The sequence below is a fragment of the Triturus cristatus genome, chromosome 6 (genome assembly GCF_964204655.1).
Source record: "Triturus cristatus chromosome 6, aTriCri1.1, whole genome shotgun sequence".
NCBI classification, from domain to species: Eukaryota; Metazoa; Chordata; class Amphibia; order Caudata; family Salamandridae; genus Triturus; species Triturus cristatus.
Genome location: NC_140589.1, coordinates 874,425,713 through 874,445,721, shown reverse-complemented (window position 1 = coordinate 874,445,721; position 20,009 = coordinate 874,425,713). Strand labels below are relative to the sequence as shown.

The following is a 20,009-nucleotide window of genomic DNA, read 5'->3' as shown; positions in this document are numbered from 1 at the left end:
CCTATGGAAAAATGCATGGGAAAAACGCGTTTTGGGACCCCCCTTTTATCTCAGCCCCCGCTTGACGAATCCCCCCGAGACTTTCAGGGTAGGAGCGGAGCGTAGCGCCCCACCTATTTTGAGAAATTCGCGAGGATTCATCGACCGGCGCCAAAGTTATTCAAAATAGAATGTTGCGGATTTCCTATGGAAAAGGGGTCCTAACTATAACTACCTACTGGCGACCGCCAGTAGGTAATATCTCTCTATATATATATATATATATCTCTCGACATATCTCTCTCTCTATATATATATATATATATATATATATATATATATATATATATATATATATATATATATATATATATATATATATATTCACACACAGGTTGTCCTCAAGGAGTTGCCTCTTATGAAGGGGTTACAGCACAAAACACCGCTGGCAGTTCATTTCCCAGCCTAGCACAAGCTCCCCGTGTGGCGTGCCATACGCGTTTCGAGCAGAGTTGCTGCTCTTCCTCAGTGGTTGCACGACAAGTGAAGCAGATTGATTTCTAACTAAATTTATTCAAAGTAGATAAGTCCCGCCCAAATGGGCGTCAACCACAGCATTCTGGTCTTAGTAGTTCAAAAGGACTAGTAGTTTGTCACCATGTGGACTCACTGCCTCAGTTCGTTTAAAATGTCAAACCCGTTTGGGTGAGAAGTCTTGAAATCTGTGCTGGAACCCTCGCCAATATATTCCAGCGGCTGAGGCCCCCTCCGTTCATAAACGTGCCCGTGAATCCAAGCACGCAAGACCCGCTAAAGAAGCGGTAGGGCTTCTCCGCGGACGGACGAGCCGCTTTATTATTCACACACAGGTTGTCCTCAAGGAGTTGCCTCTTACGAAGGGGTTACAGCACAAAACACCGCTGGCAGTTCAGTTCCCAGCCTAGCACAAGCTCCCCATGTGGCGTGCCATACGCGTTTCGAGCAGAATTGCTGCTCTTCCTCAGTGGCTGCACTATATATATACAGGTACTTCGTCACACCATTCAAGCTTGCAGAAAGGACGAAGCGGACCCAGTCGAATCAGTGCATATATATTTAATCAAAAAGTGTGTCGTGCACCGCCATGACGCGTATCGGCCTCAGAAAGGCCTTGATCACATGACCAAGATATATATCCAAGCACAGTTCTCCACTTTGGTAGGAGCCCCCGTCCCTGCAGGGCGGCCTCGTTTGAACAGGCAAGGAGTCTCCTGTCCTTTAAAACCACAACACAGGAAGAGATAACCTTTCAAAGGAAATGCTGCCTCTGTGTACTTGAATAAAGCTGCTGTTTTACGGACTTGAATCCTCGATATCTCTTCCTGTGTTGTGATATTTATATATATATGTCTATATATATATCCCCACAGATTTCTCCGATTTGAGGCCGCACTCCACATCAGGTTAGTCACAGACTATTTATTTTAAAAACACACAGTTTTTCATCCCGGTTATCGAGTCCTTGCCCTTACGTACGTTTCGAAGCATTTGCACTTCTCGTAAGAGGCCCGTAGCAGAGAATCATTTTCCTGCAGCTACTTCTCCATTCCGCATGTCTTCATTCTTCAATTGTCCTCCGGTGTGCCTGTATTGATCTTCTCCATGCATGCTGGGAGGTGTAGTTAACTTATGCACTTTTTCGCCCTTTGGTGGCTTGATTTCTGCTGTTTGTTCCAGGACACATTGTTTTACAGCCCTCCGGTGAGCCCCAGCACACACCCCTGCATGTTTAAAACTACAGTCCTGATGTTCCCATCCAGAGAGGATTCTTTACCTCCCTCGCGGGCCCTTCTTTGGTCTTTGAGCGGTGCGTCCATGCATGGCAAAGATCTATATATATATATATTCACTGAAAAAACCATAGGTTTCACACATGTTATAGTTAGCTGGACATTTCACTCGTGAAAAACCATTGAAATTCCCCCGTTATAGTTAGTGCAGGCAACTATAACTCACGCGACCGCAATCCTCTGCTGATGCTAATACTGTATTTAGACACTTATTTGCCCATGTCTTCTTCCATTAAATTTTAGCTATACATATATTACAAATATTTTTTTTTCATAAAGACACATATGTCATCAGCAGAGGATTGCCGTCGCGTGAGTTATAGTTGCCTGCACTAACTATAACGGGGGAATTTCAATGGTTTTTCACGAGTGAAATGTCCAGCTAACTATAACATGTGTGAAACCTATGGTTTTTTCAGTGAATTTGCAAGGTTTTTTAAATGCTAATTCCTAACTATAACGTGTGTGAAACCTATGGTTTTTTCAGTGAATTTGTACGGTTTTTTAAATGCTAAGTTACTTTACGCCGTTCGTGGCGTGCGCGCCCACTTCACGCAATTCGTTCCGCGCGCCCACTTTACGCTGTTAGTGCCGTGCACGCACGGTGGGCACGCGGTGCACTACGCGCACCGCGTGCCCACGTTACGCTGGATGGGCCATGTACGCACGATGCGCTTCGCGCACCGTCCGCACACGGAGGACATATTATGCGCTTCGTTGTGAAAGGCTATCTATTATATGTTCAATTATTAAATATGCCATGCACACAAGGTGCCCTACAGGCACCTTTTACACACGGGGGGGGGGGAAATGTGGATATTTTTATTTTTTTATTTTTTTTTGACCGTACGCGTACGGTAAACGCATTCGGCGTTTTTAAAAAAAAAAAAATAGAATTTTTGCCCTTGGGGGTTCTTTTGGGACACCCTAACCAAGGCTAGGTGGTTAGGAGCTGTCTAGCCTGCCCCTTTTCATGTTATCCAACTTTGTTTTTCCTCCCCCCCTCAGAGTGCGAGAGAGAAAATGGCGGCCGCCACTTCCTGGTTTCGACCAATTCGAATGTTTACTAAGATCTAACAGCCAATCAGAATCGCGCTCGCGCACGGCACCGTACGCGTACGGTAAGCTTACCGTAAGCGCACGGTAAGCGCACGGAGCGCTGCCACAGATATATATATTGATTTAAATGCTATTTTCTCAGGAACTACTGAACAGATTTACACCAGACCTACAAAAGGCACTTCCTTGACCTGTAGACTACCTCTCTGCCAAATTTCAAGTAACTCTGTTCAGCCGTTCGGGCTGTAGCTGTGTCTAAAGGTCCTATGGAAAAATGCATGGGGAAAACGCGTTTTGGGATCCCCCTTTTTTCTCAGCCCCCGCTTGACGAATCCCCCCGAGACTTTCAGGGTAGGAGCGGAGCGTAGCGCCCCATTAGTTTTGAAAATTTTGCGAGGATTCGTCGACCGGCGCCAAAGTTATTCCAAATAGAATGTTGCGGATTTCCTATGGAAACATGGTCCTAACTATAACTATCTACTGGCGACCGCCAGTAGATAATATATATATATATATATATATATATATAGAGAGAGAGAGAGAGGGAGAGATAATGAGCACAGTCCCAAGAACTCCCCAAAAATGGTTTACTCAATAAACACGCACCCTGATTAGGCTAGAGGTGGTGCAACAGTTCTAAAAATAAGATCTTAAACTTGTTATTTTATGCTTTTATGAACGCTTTGCTCTTTCAGGACCATTGTGCCAATCAAATGTTCTTTTTTTCTGATCTAATGAGAGTTTTTTCTTGGTACTTCACAGAAACTGGTTTTTGAATTGTGATATAGTACAAAGTGTAGAATTATATTCAATTTCTAAATATATAATTGACATCTGGACATGGCTTTGCATTTCAGGCATTTTCGTGGGCCTCCTACATTCACAAAGGAAGTAATTCTTTTATCTGGTCCTCAAGATGAGAGTGTGGTGAAGCAAGGAACAAAGCAATTTCTTTATGAGAGTGGACATATCATCACAACATTTGAGTTTAACAAATTATGGACTAACTATGAGGTGCAGGACCAACTCCGTGTGGCTTTTAGCCCCAAAATTGACAATATTGAGTAAGACAATTTTCATTTCGCATATTTTTATGCAATACTATTTTGAAAATATCAGCAAGTTGTATATGGAATTGTTATCTATTTCCACTTAATTAGGTAACAGTCTTGCATTTAATCTATTTTGTAAATCAAAGCCATATACTTTCAATGTATTAAGAGATTTTTGGTTATGTGTATGGCAAATAACATATGGATACAAAGAAATTTAAGAAGTAATGAGTGTCAATGGTCAGATAGACAGGAGGAAGAAACTCACTGCAGGTGTCAATTAATAATTACTCCTTTTTTACACGGATCACAATAGTTAATGGAGATGATATTCTTAAAAGTAGGAGTACAAATAATTTAATACTTGTGCTAGTGATCTAAAATATAGATGCGTATCTTCACTACATTCAGATCTGGAGGACTCGGGACCACTGACGTGAATGAAAAGCATAGCACATTGTACAATCAATATAGTGACAATTAGAATGCTGAAAGATAAGCAGTTCCATCTGTTCCATTCTTATCCACAGCGCTACCTCCCATCCAATATATAGATGGTGTTTGAATCTGTGGGGCATATTTTTAAAGTTTAGGAGTTGGGTAGTGCCGCAAGTCATTTTGCTGCACTGCCCTACCCCAATTCGAAATGGCAGTAAATTACCCGTATTTGCAAGAAACAGTGCATTTCATGTCCTTTCAGCCCACGCCGGCACACAATTTACAGCTATAAACCAACGCAGGCACCCTCGCATCATGGTGCAAGGGTGTCTGCGTTATTAGCGTGATTGTTTTTCGTGCAGAAAGGGGCACTTTCCTGGATAAAAACAATCATTAGAGGCATTTTCCTTGTTCTATGTTTGCTGCAGAATGCAGCACACATGCAAAGTGGAAAAAATGAGAAATGTAAACATTTCTCCTCATTACGCATGCTCTAGAGAATGTACTGCCTCTTTGACACAAAGTAAGGCAAGTCAGCAACTTGCGCTTCTTTGCTTTACTCCATATCTACGAAGCCATGAAAATCCATGTAAAGTGGCTTCTAATGGTCTCATAGAACTAGATCTGAACATGGCGCCTCTGTAAGGTCACAAAAGTGATGCTCCGGCAGCGCAGTTGTGCCGCAAGGGACTTATAAATAAGACCCCGTGTCTCTAGTTGGCAAAGACATGCACCATGTCTAAGCAGGAACCACAATCCTATTAAGGGTATCTCGGATACTCACTAAAAGATTACATGTGCTCAACCTCTGGTAGCTTGGCAAATCAAAATAGTTATCGTGTACAGTATTTGTGCTACACAATAACACTATGAAAACACAACAGAAATACTCCACATAGGTTTAGCAAAACAGGCAATATTATTATAAATTAATCTAGAACAAACCAACATAAAATGTAGAAGTGGAGTTATGAATTTATAAAGAATAAAAAGAGGACTAGTCTTTACAAGCAATATGCACTAATTTGGGTTATCTGGTCACGCTGGACTGGGGCAAAGTCAACAGTTCAGGCCGACGTGATAGATCAGAGACCAGGGACAAGAGCCAAGCAGGTCCAGTGAACATAGTACTTTGATCCTAGGTGCAACAGCGAGATGCGGAGCGCAGGGGAGCGGCATGTTGATTCCCAAAGGGTGGCGATGCGTCGGTTCCGAAGACGAAGTGCCAAAAACTAGATGCGTTGGTTTTGAGTGCGATGTTCCGAACATCAGTTTGCACAGGCGTTGCATTGGTTCTGAAGCAATGTGCCGATTCAACTCCTGTCACAGTTACGATGCATCAGGTTCTGCTTCATACAAGCAATGGATGCATTGTTTCTCTGGAGCAAGTATCTGGGTCCACTTCCAATGGACCAGGCACAGGAGCAAGATTATAGACTTTGATATCGCTGAGTGGCAAGCAACAGGAGGAAATCAAATAAGCACTTGGAGAACACTTTGGTCGCAAGGCCGAGTCCAGCTGTCACTCGGCAGGGCCAGTGAGCAGCAGGCAGAAGGGCAGCACAGCAGAAAAGCAGGTTTTCAAGATCAGTAGTCCAGAATAGTGACAGTCCTTGAAGCCTCACAGCAGTTCTTCTGACAGAGTTTTGTTACAGGTCTATAGGCTACCTAGGACCTATCTTAGGGGTGACATATTTGTAATAAAAGGGAAATTTAAGGCTTTGATTTTAAATGTCAAGTCGGAGTGGCAGGAAACAGCACACACAAGTCCTGCAGTGGCAGGCCTAAGACAGGTCTGATAGGCTACTTGAGTGGGTTGCACAATCGGTGCTATAGGCCCACTAGCAGCATTTAATTTGCAGGCCCTGGGTATATGGAATACCATTTTACAATGCACCTACAAGACATTAAAAATACCAATTGTGGATAAACCAGGTTTATGGCAGAAGCACAGGCACATTTAAGCACTGGTCAGCAGTGGTCAGAGTCCTAAGTCCAACAAAAACAATAATTAAAAAGTGGATGTAAATAAGCAAAAAGTCTGGCGGAAGACCACTCTAAGGCTGACAGGTATAACAGTTTGTCAGCATTGATAAAAGTTGGTCAGCTTATTGACAAACAGGTTTACTTTTTCCTTCATGGATGATATTCTGAGTGATGCAGATTGAACATTTGTGATATTTTGAGATATGTTGAAATGTATAATTTTAAAGTTCATGTGTAGTTAAACTAACACGCCACTTTATGTTTTTATAGCATAAAACTTCTGATGCCATGCCATAACAAATTAGTGCAGCCATTGCTAATGGACAAACAGAGTCTGTCAGGTCTTATAATCTCAAAACTCTTCAAACAGAAATCAGTCTATTTACAACCATCAAGGCAAATTCTTCAACTTCCTGATTCACAGGTGACTGTAAGTAATACTTGCATAAAGTATGCTCTGTGGTTTCTTTTGAAAGGTATAGGAAACATGTCTATTAATACATATGCATGCATTTTCATATTCCCATAATATTTTTCATATTGCATCTTCTTTCTAGTGCAGTTAGATAAAAAAAAATTTTTATAGCGTAGCAATATCTATCTAAAGCCGGAAGTAAAATACTGTACTAGGGGGCAGATGTAGGTAACTTCAATTTAGCGAGTCCTTAATAGCGATTTCTACCGAATCGCTATTAAGGACTCACTAAATGGAATGTAGGTAGGAATCGCTAAAATATTAGCGATTCCTTAACTTTCCCCAATAACGAATCGGTAATTGAGATTCGTTATTAAGGAATACCTACCCATTCATTCCTATGGGCTAGGAGGCCCATAGGACTGAATAAGAAGATTTTCACTATTAGCGATTCGGTATTACCGAATCTGTAATAGCGGGAGCTATTTCAAGGGTGCCAGTGTGTCCAAATGACACCCTGTTGCACCCCTTAAACTTGCATGTGTGCACATGTGGCGCACATACATGCCCCAAGGGCATGGATGTGTGCCACATAGCACATTTTAAAAAGCAAAAAAGTGCTTTTTCAAAGGAAATCGCTACTTACCACCAACTTGAAGTTGGTGGTAATTAGCGATTCCTTAAGGCTGAAGTGCACTATTTTTAGTGCTACGTACATTGCATTTAAGGAATCGATATTTCCGATTCCTTAAATGCAAGAGCAAAATAAGGAATCGCTATTATGCGATTCCTTATTTTGCAAGTAGGTTTCAACTTACCTACATTGCACTCAGCCAAATACCAGTCGGTAACGCAGAAATTCTGCGAATTTATGCGTTACCGCTCAGTATTTGGTCACCTACATCTGGCCCTATGTTGTTACCGAAAATAAAAAGGAGGAACATTACTTAATATTTAGATAGGAATATACAACTTTACTTTATAACATAATTCAATATGATCCACTTTGTTTTAATTTGGGCATTAAACTGTATAGTCCAATATTTAACTCTATTCATATAGCTATGTATCACCAGCCTATGCGGTTCTCTCTTACTCTATATGGAGTGACTGCCAACAAATGTGAACAAGTGATTGCCTAGACGGAGTTTGTGAGTGAGTTAATGTCTGTATGTGTGTATAAGATGCAGAGGTGAATTTATTTTTATTTATTTATTTAAAGAGTTTTATATAGCATGAACGTGACCCTTGGGTATCAGAGCACTTAACAATTACATGAGGTAGGCTAACGATACAATTTGAATAGCAGGACAATTTACAGTGATATGAGGTAGATTAGGTATGCAGCTATACAGTATTAGCAAATAAATATACAGTGACAAGATTAGGTTACCGTGTGATGTCAGGAATCACATATATATAGTTATTTCCCTAATATGTTTAACTTCAATGTTCCAATTAAAGTTATTGGAGCTGCTTATTGCACAAGGTGTAAATTGCAAATGGTAAGTGCCTTCAGCTGAGAGTTGTATTACACATGTAATGTCAGAATTTATATTTGAAAAATATGGAGTTGTGCTATGGATGATCTTGTAGGCAGTTTAAATCACCTTATAGCAGTAGGATTTGTGTATGGTAAGCTGGCAGTGAACACTGGAAATGCTTGTGTGATGCTGTCCTCAAGGAGTAGTTCTTGCCTGGCTACTACACACTGGCTATTTATAAATTGTTTGATTACTAGCATTTCTTGGATATCTTCATCAAGATTCATTTGATGTGCCATTGATGTTTTTATAGGATAAAGGCATAGATGAAAAAACGGAGATGGTGATGTGGCTGGAAAGTGAAGAACCTTTCAGCAATAATTCTGCTGAAACAGAATACCTGAGTAGTTCATGTCCATTGAAAGTCGACAACATTACAACAAATCAAATTTCTGCAAACACGACAGAAGAACATACAATTCAGATTTCGCCCTCTCCCACTGTCATTAGCGAAGGATTTGATGACCATTATCGGTACTGCTTTTCTCAACCCAGATATTCAATTATAAATTTGCTTGTTTTTTAAATATTGTCATATAATTTCGAAAGTATTTGGCTTTCATAAAAAAAGTTATTCTCTTGCAAGTTTTGTCATGACCAGCCCAGTAATGCAGGACCATGATGAACTGTTTTCCCTGCTATTTCCCGTGATGTAAGGCTATTGGATCATGCAGTTAATGTACAATGCATCTGAAGTGGTCAAATACTTTAAAGAAAAAAAAATCTGTATATCAAGGCAGGTAATGGTATGTACAGCAGTCACTTAAATTATGCAGGAATACAACAATGTAAAATGTACAATCCCAAGCAGTAGTTGTGCGGCATAATGTAGTGTGGTGGCCATGGCATCTTAGCATGAGACAGAATTACAAAATTCTCAATTTAAAAGACGTAAAACCAAATGTCTAGGTGCCTAGTAGTCAATATGGAGTACCACAGGTATGTACTTCTGAAGTATAACACCCTTGGTGTGTGGCATGGCGCTATTAGTTTGTTCTTGTTTTACATATTGTATGGATCTTAACTATATGCTACCACTAACCCATGTTCTGTCTATTAAAATGCATTGATGGTAAAATTGTAATCTGCACTACTATGCTAAATAAATGTGGAGGGCAAAGACAAGACTGGCAATTTCTACAAGTCTAAAGTAATTGGCTTACACAATTAAGCATAATTAATCATTAAACATACTCATGTTGGTTACAAGATCATACCTAGTGTGAACAAATTAGATAATGAGTTCTCTAGTGATGATTGTTGCTTAATTTGGTAAAACGTTAGTAATCCAAACCTAGGAACATGTATATGTAGTCACAAACAACCCAATTCACAGAGTCGGGCCATTTGCGTCCTCCAAAATGCTTTTATAGAATGGCAATTTGGGTTCTGTTCTTCTGCATTAGGAAGGGGCATGAGGAGGGCATCCCTTCCTAATACGAAATTGGAATGGTATGTACAAATGTTTTGCGACTGAAATACGGTGGCAACATTAGCACTGGCCTGCTCTTAAAAACTGAAACTTCCAAGTTTCATTTATTTCTTTTTTAAACTCATCATGTTTTCCTTCAAGGAAAATGGGCTGCGTTTAGGCACAAAAAATAGTTTCTTTATTTGAATGCAATCACAGACATGGTTGTCTGCTGACCCCAGCAGGCCACCATCCCTGTGATGGCAACGATTCCTAATGGGCTGCAAATTGCGACCTACCTCAACCCACTACAAACCAGTGATTAAACTCAAAAGACGTCCATTTAGGAATAGAGTTTGCCTAATTGTGATTCACAGCGAATCGCATTTATGAAATGGCTATTTCTAACTTTCATGCATGTAGCCCTATAAGTCATGTATAAGGTTGACTTGTAACAGGAAGCAATAGGATGATACATTGGTTGTGTTTTTTTAACATAGTAATAGTTGACAATATTCTTCCTGTTTTAGATGTTACACTGAACTGTTGGTTGATAATGTGCACATCCCTGACGATGAAGAGTTTGATACCTCAAATATCAATATTGCTGAACAAAATGAGGCACACGAAAGGTAATTTTATAAGGTTTAATTCCGAATATATACGTTTAATTTTGAACTGATACATTTGATAGCTTAGCTTTATTTCCTGTATTTCAGTGAGAGCGATGACATAACTTTGAAGGATCTACTATCAAACCTTGCATTACAAATTGACTCTGAAAAGACATCCAAGTTCAACATAAATCGGCGAAATATTTGGGATGGAGCACGTCGTGGCTTCCTTCGCAAAACCTATAAAGCAATCAACCGTATATCTGTTATGTTTACTGATTCCTCTGGTAACTCTGAAGGAGCTGTTGATTTTGGTGGTCCAACACGGGAATTTTTGCGATTGTTAATGCATCATTTACAACACAGCAAACTCTTTGAGGGACCCGAAAACAGCAAGACACTCAGTTGTGATGCCCAAGGTACCGTAAATTTATTATGTTCCAACCTTCCTAAACTGCTCAAATTCTAGAGGAGGGAAAGAATAATTATTTGAAGTGTAAATAATGTTTATATTATGTTACTTACCGACTCCTTCAAATTTTGTTTGATACCACTGATCAGACATTCTCAAAGAATTTTAACTAAAAGTGGAATAGTGAAGAGAATACTGCACTATACTATTCATTTATGCAGCAAGAGCAGACTGGTTTCAATTTCACCCAATGAATATATCCCTTGCAGCCTGTAAAACAACCTTGCTAGCATGTACTACATTATATATTTTATGTTTGCTTTGCATTAAATGAGGGGCTAAGGTTTTCCTGCTGTAGTTACTGTTATCAATTTAGAGAAAATTCCCCTGACAAGTACTTCAAATAATGGCTAACTTTAGAGATTCTGCATTAGGTAATCTTAGTTGATGCTCTGGTGCAGCAGTGTGTATGAAATAATCACCCAAACTGTACAGATGCATCCTGCTTAGGCCCGATTATCAAAGGAAATAAACCACTGCGTGGGTTAGTTTGATACATGAGACTTCAGACACTGGTTGGGTTATAACGGTAGGAGTTCTTGTACGTAGAAATTAAAGTCTTCCAGTCCATTGTAGATGCAGATCTTAAAAAAAAAAGTTCTTAAGATAGACTTTTTCCTCCACTGGAGCCCATCAAGACATCTTGTAGGAGTGTTGAGAAAGCAGAACTTTTTGGGTACAGCAACTTAATTATGGTTAAGTTCGGATTATGCTGCCGCTTAAAGAAAGAAACATCTGGAAGGTCCAAAAATGGCATGTAATATTCTATTCCTGGTTAAACACACTGTTGTAAATCTCTTTGGGCAGGAATGAGTTGTACCTTTTAATCAGGTACTACATATATAAGCACGAGGTGGAGACAATTAAACTGGGTTATTAAGACATGTCCCCAACAATCATCCTCCAAGGAATATAACTTTGCCAGCTTTCATCCCTTATTGTGCCTGGTGATGTTGGGTTCCTTGGTGAGGGAGAGCATGGGTTGGGTGTCATCAGCGTAGGAGACGATGTTGAACTCATGGTTTCGGATGATGCTTGCGAGGGGGGCCATGTAGACTTTGAAGATGGTGGGGCTGAAGCAGGATCCTTGGGGTACACCGCACCTGGTCTTGGTCGGTTCTGAAAGGAAAGAAAGAAGTCTTATTCTCTGTGTTCTGCCCATGAGGAATGAGCGTATCCAGTCTAAGGCCTTTCCTTGGTTGCCGGCGTCGTGGAGTCTGGTAGTTAGTGTGCATTGGGAGACAGTGTCGAACGCTGCGTATAGGTCCAGGCGGATGAGGGCTGCAGTTTGGTCTTGGTCAAGGAGTGCACGGATGTCATCTGTTGCGGTTTAGAGGGTGGTCTTGGTGATGTGGTTGCTGCGGAATCGAGTTTGGGAGATGTCTAGGATGTTGGTGGCTTGAATGAAGTATGTTAGCTGGGTGTTGATGGCCTTTCCGATGACCTTGGCTGCAAAAGGGAGCACCAAGATGGGCCTGAAGTTCTTCCGGTCTGACGGGTCTGCGGAGGATTTCATTAGGAGGGGGTTGACTTAGGTGCGCTTCGATTTGTCGGTGAATGTGACAGTCACGATGGAGCAGTTGATGGTTCAACGTAGCTCGGATGCGATGGCTGTGGCAGCCCTGTGTAAGATGTGTGGCAGGCAGGGGTCTGAAGGTGCTCCGGAGTGGATGTTCTTCATGTTGTTTATGGTGTCCTCTGTCGTGAGTGGGGTCCAAGTAAGTAGGATCTGTTGGGTGGCATTGCTGGGGGTGGGGGTTGAGGCGGTGCAGAGGTCTTGGCCGTCCAAGTTGTAATAGAGCGTCTTGATCTTGAGGTGAAAGAAGGAGCTGAGTCTGTTGCAGAGGTCTTGGGAGTGGTGGGCTTCTGTTGTTTCGCTGTTGGGGTTGGCAAATTCCTGTTTGATGGAGAAGAGGTCCTTGGAGTTGTGGGTGTTGGAGAGGATTCTGCCTTGGAGGAAATTCTTCTGTGTGGATTTAATGAGTTGGCGGTATGCCGTGGTGGCTGTTTTGTAGGTGGTGTGTTTTTCCAGAGTTTTGCTGTTTCTCCATGTCTTTTCCAGTCGTCGGCAGGCGTGCTTAGATTCTTGGAGTGCTGCGGTGAACCACTTTGCTTTCTTGTTGTGTCGTCTTGTAGTCTTCTGGAGGGGAGCGAGTGTGTTTGTTCAGTTGGCGATCCATTGATGGAGGTTGCTTGCCACAGTGTTGGCATCTGTCATAGTTAGGGATGGAGTGCAGGTGAAAGCGGAGGTGATGTGTTCTTCTGAGACTTTGCTCCAGATTCTGCATGGGAGGCGATGCGTGTGCTTGTGTGTTGTGGGTTTTCTAAAGGAGAAGTGGATGCAATGGTGGTCAGACCAGAGCAGTTCCGTGATGTGACAGAGGAAGATGCTATTTCGTCCTGCGAAGACAGGGTCAAGTTTGTGTACTGCTGTGTGAGTGGGAGCAGAGACAAGTTGCTTCAGTCCTATGTTGCTGAGGTTCTCAAGGTGGGCGGTGGTGTTAGGGTCGTGGTGGTTATTCAGGTGGAAGTTTAGTTCTCTAAGTAGTATGTAGTCTGTGGAGGCGAGTGCATGGAATGTGATTAGGTCAGCAATGACATTGGTGAATGGAGCCAGGCAGTCTGTAGGCGAGGGTTCCATGGAGCGTTATTCTGGGGTTGGTCTGGAAGTGGATGTGTTACATGGGGGCGAGGCGTCGTCCAAGTCAGTGGTTGTCATGCGGAGGGAGCTTTTGTGGATGCTGGCGAGTGGGGCGGGTGGAGCGGTCTTTCTTCAGGATCTTACATTTGATCATTATAGGATGTTAAAAAAAACTCAACCTTCGATAAATTTTGGCATGCGAAACCTGTCAAAAGATAATGGTAGAGAAAAACAGGGAATTTACTGTATCATGCAGCTTTTGGTGCTTTAAACACCAAGATCTGCATGCTATTTGCCACAAACTAGCAATAAGTGTTATTTTTCACAACCAATATTTAATGTACCCTGTGGTAAAATTATTTATCAGGTGCGTAAAGTAATGGGTAAACTCGTAATCAGGCCATCTGTCTAAATATGTTAGTCTGTCTTAAATATATTGTGGTCCTGATTTATAAAGGTACTGTTAAGAGTGCGGAGTCTTGTACTCGGGCCGAATTTCCGCACTGTGAACTGTGTAGATTCTGCACTGAGTATGGAGACTGTGTCCCAAGTACAGTGATTAAGCCCCGAGTGCGAAGGCTTCTCCACGTATGCCGAGACTCTGCATACTTGACTTTACTGCACGTAAGTACCTTTGTGAATCGGGCCGTGGATTCTTGGATAATATGTTTTCTAGATTTTATGCAATAAATTTAGTTTGAGATGTATAATAAATGTTTTATAGATAAGCAGAACACTTTACGTTTAATTTCTTTTTTCTTGTTTAAGGTATGCGAAATGATGACTATTACCTTGCTGGCCAAGCCCTGGCTGTTTCCCTAGTTCACGGGGGGCCTGCTCCAAATTTTGTGTCTCCTGTTTTGTATCGATGTTTAGTTTCTGATGAAAAAAATGTGAATTGCAGTTTGGTAGATGTGGTAGATCCAGATACACGAGACATGTTGCAAGAGGTAAGCAATAGATACTAAACATCTGTGCTGAGGAATCTTTATCAATTTTTCTTATTTGGTTTTCACGTAGTTGAGGGTCTATTAGGCAAAAACATGCAAATGATTTGGGTCTAATTTTGTGGTTAATAGTTACTTATGTATCTTGGATTTATGTATAATTGCCACATGTACTATAAATGAATATGAAAAGAAATTACACTCATCTATTTGATATGGAATTGGGTCAATCCTGAATGTCTATTCCCGTGCCTCCACACCTTTTTAAAGTTTCCAAAGCAACCTCTACGTATTTGCTACTCTCTCAACTGACATGCACAAATCCACATTCTTGCATCAGTGATCAATCAAGAACGTCATACTGTTAACCAAATTTTGATCTATATTTCTTAGTGATACTACCAAATCAAAAGTATGTGATATGTTCTTGATATGTCAGAGTCTTCATATTACAAGAATACAAAGTTTCAGGCACATAACTACAGTCATACCAACTACCACTTGTAGTTGCCCCATGAGACTCCCCTGGAATTGCTACAGTTTTTCAACACTGACTAATAACATAATAGATGGGGCCTTCCTGACCATGTTTCTGCAAACAATGTGATATAGGAGAGGACCTAAATATCTGTATTCTGGATTAATATACTCAGTGCCAAACACTTTCAGGTACATTAGGCCATTTTGCTAGTCATCTTTGTCTAATTCTCTCCCACTCTTTTACAGTTGGTGTTCCATTCAGGGAGAGAGTGTAGCTAGTGTAAAACTACAGTGGCGTTAACTACAGCAGCAGTTGATACTGTTTTAGTCCATTGACTGTTAAACTTTTATAAACATTAAACTTACTGAACAAATATGTTTATTTAGCAGATGGCCAAGGCAAAATATTCTGCATCATCATGGTTTAATTACAGTTTTTTTTGTTAAGTTAAAATGTTTTTTGTTTCTATTTAATCAGAATATCATAATCTTAATTTTTCCATAGATAGAGGATGCTTCGTCTCTTGAAACTCTTCAAGGATTGATTCAAAAACACAGCACAATTCTAAGCGTAGCAGGTTGCTTGCGTCCATTAAAATCTCTGAATGACAAAAAAGAACTATTGGAAGATATCATCAATTGGTACATTGTGGGGAGGACTGTTCCTTCACTAGTTAGGTACAGTGCTATTTATGTGCATATGCATTATAAAACAATATCTTTTTTACTTTGCAATACATGTATGTCCATTTTTAAAAAGTAATTACTGTAAATCACTGTTCACCCTAATGGCATCATATATATTCACACTGTGTGAAATGTCCCAATGACATAATGTGAAATCAAGCACATCATGGTGCTCAAATATATTTTAAATTTAGTTTGTTTCAGTTTTTTATTGGCATTTTACAATACAACTTGTGCTGTCCTTCCTCCAGGGGGCATAAATAGAAGGCTAACAAAAATTACAGGAATCCCAACATTCCCATAGGTTCAGCCCATGCAACACAAATCAAAATAGAGAAAACAAACAGGAAGAAATAAAACGGTGAAGGCCTTCCCACCTCCCCAACTTCCCCAAATAGAAACTGCACTAAAATTAAGCAACAACTACCTTCCCTTCATAGTCACAATGGGCATCAGCATAAACAGCAGAACGTCAGAGGATTTGGACTTCTCATATTCACGTCTTGGCAGCCCAAAAGGAGTTCTAAAAATGTAACAGATTCAGGGCTTGCATGTGCGTGGGATAGAAAAGTAATGGCAGCACGGTGAATAAAAACTTGATCAGCAGGCCACACCTTTCCTCAACGTTTTTGAATGTATCCACCAGGACATTTTAAAAATCAACATATAGGTCTGAAATCATAAATGTAATGGTCACAAATTGTGACTATTGTTTTGCTGCCAATGATTTGTGCATTTGGCCTAATAAGTGTTTATTGAGGCCATTCTCTAATGTTTAAAACAGAATTTGCTATCGGTATCGCAGTGCTTGTTTGCCTCAAACATTTGCTTAGCAAACTCTGTAAGGTGTTCTATCAATCTAACGAATTTTTTTTATCCAACTGCCAAAAAATCAATAATTGGATGTTGTCTAGGTAATTCGATGCATACCTAAGAATAGTAAATTTGCAATTGGCTGTATAGGGTTACCGTTACTATATTTTAGTTTTCATCATTCTATATAATATTTTTACAGTTTGTTGAAAAAAATATTTGGAAAGGCAACCCTTTGTACTCCTCATAAAGTAGATGGTTTATGGAGTACTGATTCACCCAGAATTAAGAGTCAAAATCTATTCTTTGACATCTACTGCCACCTCTAGCCCCCTACCTTCCAGTGAACTCCCACGGTTGATGTGAGCGTGAAGCCTGCAGACATCAACAGCTACAAATCACCTTGACCAGGTGCTCTTTTAATCCAATGCATAAAATAACAAGTTATTATGCAGGGTTGTCTAGGCCTTGCTAAAAGTCCAAGCACAGTCTCTAAGGTCCCATTCACACTCTCCACCGGGTCAACAGTTTAAAGTCAAAAATTGGCATCCAAAAAGCTCCGAAAATGAACTGTTTGCCCTCTAATAATGTACTTGCTGGGTTTGGTTACGTTTTTTTAAGAAAAGCTGCAAGTCGTGTGCTACCTTGCTGCTAGGAATTCATCACAAGACCACAGGAGAAAGAGAATTTGCCTTTGTCAGTGTTTTCCGACAGCTAGCTTCAGATTTTTGTTTTTGGACAGAACTTTTTATGAACAGCTTGAACATAGGGCACTGATGGACCTTTAGATGCATCATAGACATATATTAATTTTATAATAACTTTTACATTATAGTTTGACCAATAGTCTGATTATTTATGGTTAGGTATTCTTTTTTCTTTATTGCAGATTAAAGGAGGGGTTAAAAACTCTGGGTGTACTTCAGGCCATGGAAATTCATAAACAACTTTTTGAAGAGGCATTCATTTGGATGGAGCACGAAATCACCACTGATATCATTAATGGCATGTTTACCATTAAATTCAGTTCATTAGGCAGTAACCATCGGTTACAGGAAGAACACATCATTGCTTACTGGAGAGATTACCTCCAAGATTGTGAAGGCAAGTGAAATTGTTTCATTATGTTATAGCTCAACTATTGATGAGACACATCTGTTGAAAACATAATTTAAACCAGCCTATTATGACAAACATGGTGTCAAAGACTTCCGAATTATACTGTAGAGAAAGAGAGTTAATGAGGGACATACTAACCCGTTTTATTTGCACAGAGTAAAATCTATAATAAGAACAAAAGGACAATGCATCCAAAATTGTGAAGTCTATGCCTGCTTTATTTCAATCTTTATTTTGCACGATATGTATATTATTAATGTTGTTAAAGCTTAATTGTAGTGTCCTGGGAGTAAAATGGTAGCTACCCCATTAGAATGATGCTTCATGTACTGCATCAAGGAAAAGTAATACAAATCGATATAGAGCATGATTGGGTCTGCTGTGTGGGTCTCTAAAAGAGTAAAGCCTTTGCACAGTGGAGATTGCAGCTACCTCCAGCCCCAAGCCTTTAAGATAAGGTTATTGGCTTATCGGCATTGTTTGTATAAACAGTGGTGTGTGTGTGTGAAGACTCAGAGAGAGTGTCAGATGCAGGTCTACCAACATGGAATACCTATGCTTACTCCATGTTGAACAATGGGAAGACTTCTATTAAAGGGAGAGTAAGGCGAGCAGGATTGTGGAAATGCTAAAATAGTCTGACACCAGATCTTGAAATGTTATGTGTTGTTAACAACAGATAATCTCGAATTGATGAGTTTTTGGTGAAATGAAGCACAACAAATCATCATTGGTTTTATTATTCGCATGTCAACCATTACTGAAGTATTCATTTAGCAGATGAAATAAAAAACAATCACAATCTTTGCTGTAATCACAATTTAACTAGTTTGACTCATATATATATTTTTTCTTTTAGAGCTTGCATGTGAAGCCAAATTAAAGGACATTCTGTGTTTTGTGACTGGCGCTAACACAGTTCCACCACTGGGCTTTAATCCTCAACCATCAATAGAGTTTCTACATGCATGCGATGGCCAAGTTGAAATGTCTATGTTTCCAGAGGCAAACACCTGTGGAAATGTGTTGCGCCTCCCCCTTTCAATATCCTATGAGGAATTTAAAACAAACATGGACTTTGGGATACTGAATTCTCCAGGATTTGGACGAGCCTAATGATCATATTGAAATGAGGGGTATAATGTATATATATGACAAAGTAGTTATGGATACAAGGATTGATCATGCTGTTGTCGCGGAAGGTGTGAGTCTTGTGGCAGCTTACGAAATGCAAGGGCTTTAGGCTTCTGTAAAATCACTTGATAGCCACAGGGCAGGTCTCTGTGCCTTGAGAATAGCACATTTCTTTTGTCAATGTTTGCTGTTACAATGATGAATAAAGTTTTTTTCTAAACGATCTATACCAATAAATATACATTGGTTGTTAATAAATAGAAGTTCTTCAGATTGACGGAGTTCTTGGTTTCATGTTTTTAGTGTGTCTTGTGTCAGACCCTGTTTTGGTGGCCACTGGGCAAGCAGTGGCAATTGGGCCTGAGGCCTGTGGTAATGTACCTCTGATGTAAAGGGGTACAGTGAACCTTTGGCTGTGCAAACTGGGCTATGTACAATCCCTATAACACTTCACTCTCAATTGTAGCAATGGCAAGCAGTTGCAGGCTTCTCAGTGAGGTAGTGTGAGGGTATGTAAACTCAGAAGTCATCTATTGGCCTGCAAAGCAGCAACTGATTGTCTAACCCATACCTTTACTTTGCTTATGAAAAATGCTTAACTGAATGATTCACAGAACAGGCTATAGCTACAATTACTTTACTGAGCTACTGTGCCTTGTGTCCTAGTCCTCCGCTCCAAGGGGTTCCCATCCTTTTGGGTTCAAGCTCTCTAGTGCCAGTAACAAGGGTCAGGGGCTGATTATCATTTTGAATGGTCTCAAGCAGACCCGTGTGACAGTTCCCACCAGAGTGAAATTGGTTCATCCCACAACGAGTGGTCAGATGCAAAAAGAACAGTTGATGGACAGAATGCTGAACAATGTAATACATTCACCCCAGTACAGAGCTCTGGGCCTAACTCCCATCATTTTTTTGCTCACCATGCCATTCCAGTTTGGACCCAGCCATATGCAAATCAGTCTTGACCCTGCGCCCAATGGGAACAATCCAGCTCGAACTGCCAGGTCAGGTCCTCCACGGACTGGAAACAAGCATCCTAGGACCGGTTTCAGGCTTTCAACCCTCATCATCCAGGATAGCTTCACTCCAGTGGCATGGAGAGCTCGGGACCCATGTAACCCCGAAACCTGTCCTCGGATGCTTATTTCCGGTCCAGGGAGGACCTGGCTTGGCAGTTCGGGCTGGACTGTTCCCATGAGGCACAAGGTCATGACTGATTTGCATATGGCCAGGTCTAAACTGGGGTGGCATGGTGAGCAAAAGAATGATGGATTTAACCCAGATCTCCTGACTGGGGATGAATGTTTTGATTTGTTCTGCATTCCGTCCATCAATTGTGTGTCTTTTGCACCACGAGTGGTCAGCAGGGACCTACTGCACTGTGTTGTG

General features: G+C 40.7%; 1 protein-coding gene across 5 annotated transcripts in view; it reads left to right on the top strand.

Annotated features, from left to right (window-relative positions):
• The window catches only part of LOC146817991 (uncharacterized), a 32,554-nt gene extending 13,709 nt beyond the window's left edge, over nucleotides 1-18,845 (top strand). For 3 of the 5 annotated variants that reach the window (XM_085611465.1, XM_085611463.1, XM_085611464.1), the window contains 9 exons: nucleotides 3,725-3,931; nucleotides 6,614-6,773; nucleotides 8,556-8,776; nucleotides 10,244-10,345; nucleotides 10,433-10,746; nucleotides 14,209-14,390; nucleotides 15,373-15,545; nucleotides 17,257-17,471; nucleotides 18,346-18,845. In XM_085611465.1, coding sequence (XP_085467591.1) covers nucleotides 3,725-3,931; nucleotides 6,614-6,773; nucleotides 8,556-8,776; nucleotides 10,244-10,345; nucleotides 10,433-10,746; nucleotides 14,209-14,390; nucleotides 15,373-15,545; nucleotides 17,257-17,471; nucleotides 18,346-18,602 — 1,831 coding nt within the window. In that variant the 3' untranslated portion in view covers nucleotides 18,603-18,845. Of the gene's footprint in view, nucleotides 1-3,724; nucleotides 3,932-6,613; nucleotides 6,774-8,555; nucleotides 8,777-10,243; nucleotides 10,346-10,432; nucleotides 10,747-14,208; nucleotides 14,391-15,372; nucleotides 15,546-17,256; nucleotides 17,480-18,345 lie in introns of those variants that run through there. The other 2 variants (XM_085611467.1, XM_085611466.1) reach the window with 2 other exon arrangements.
• The last annotated feature ends 1,164 nt before the right edge of the window (nucleotides 18,846-20,009 follow it).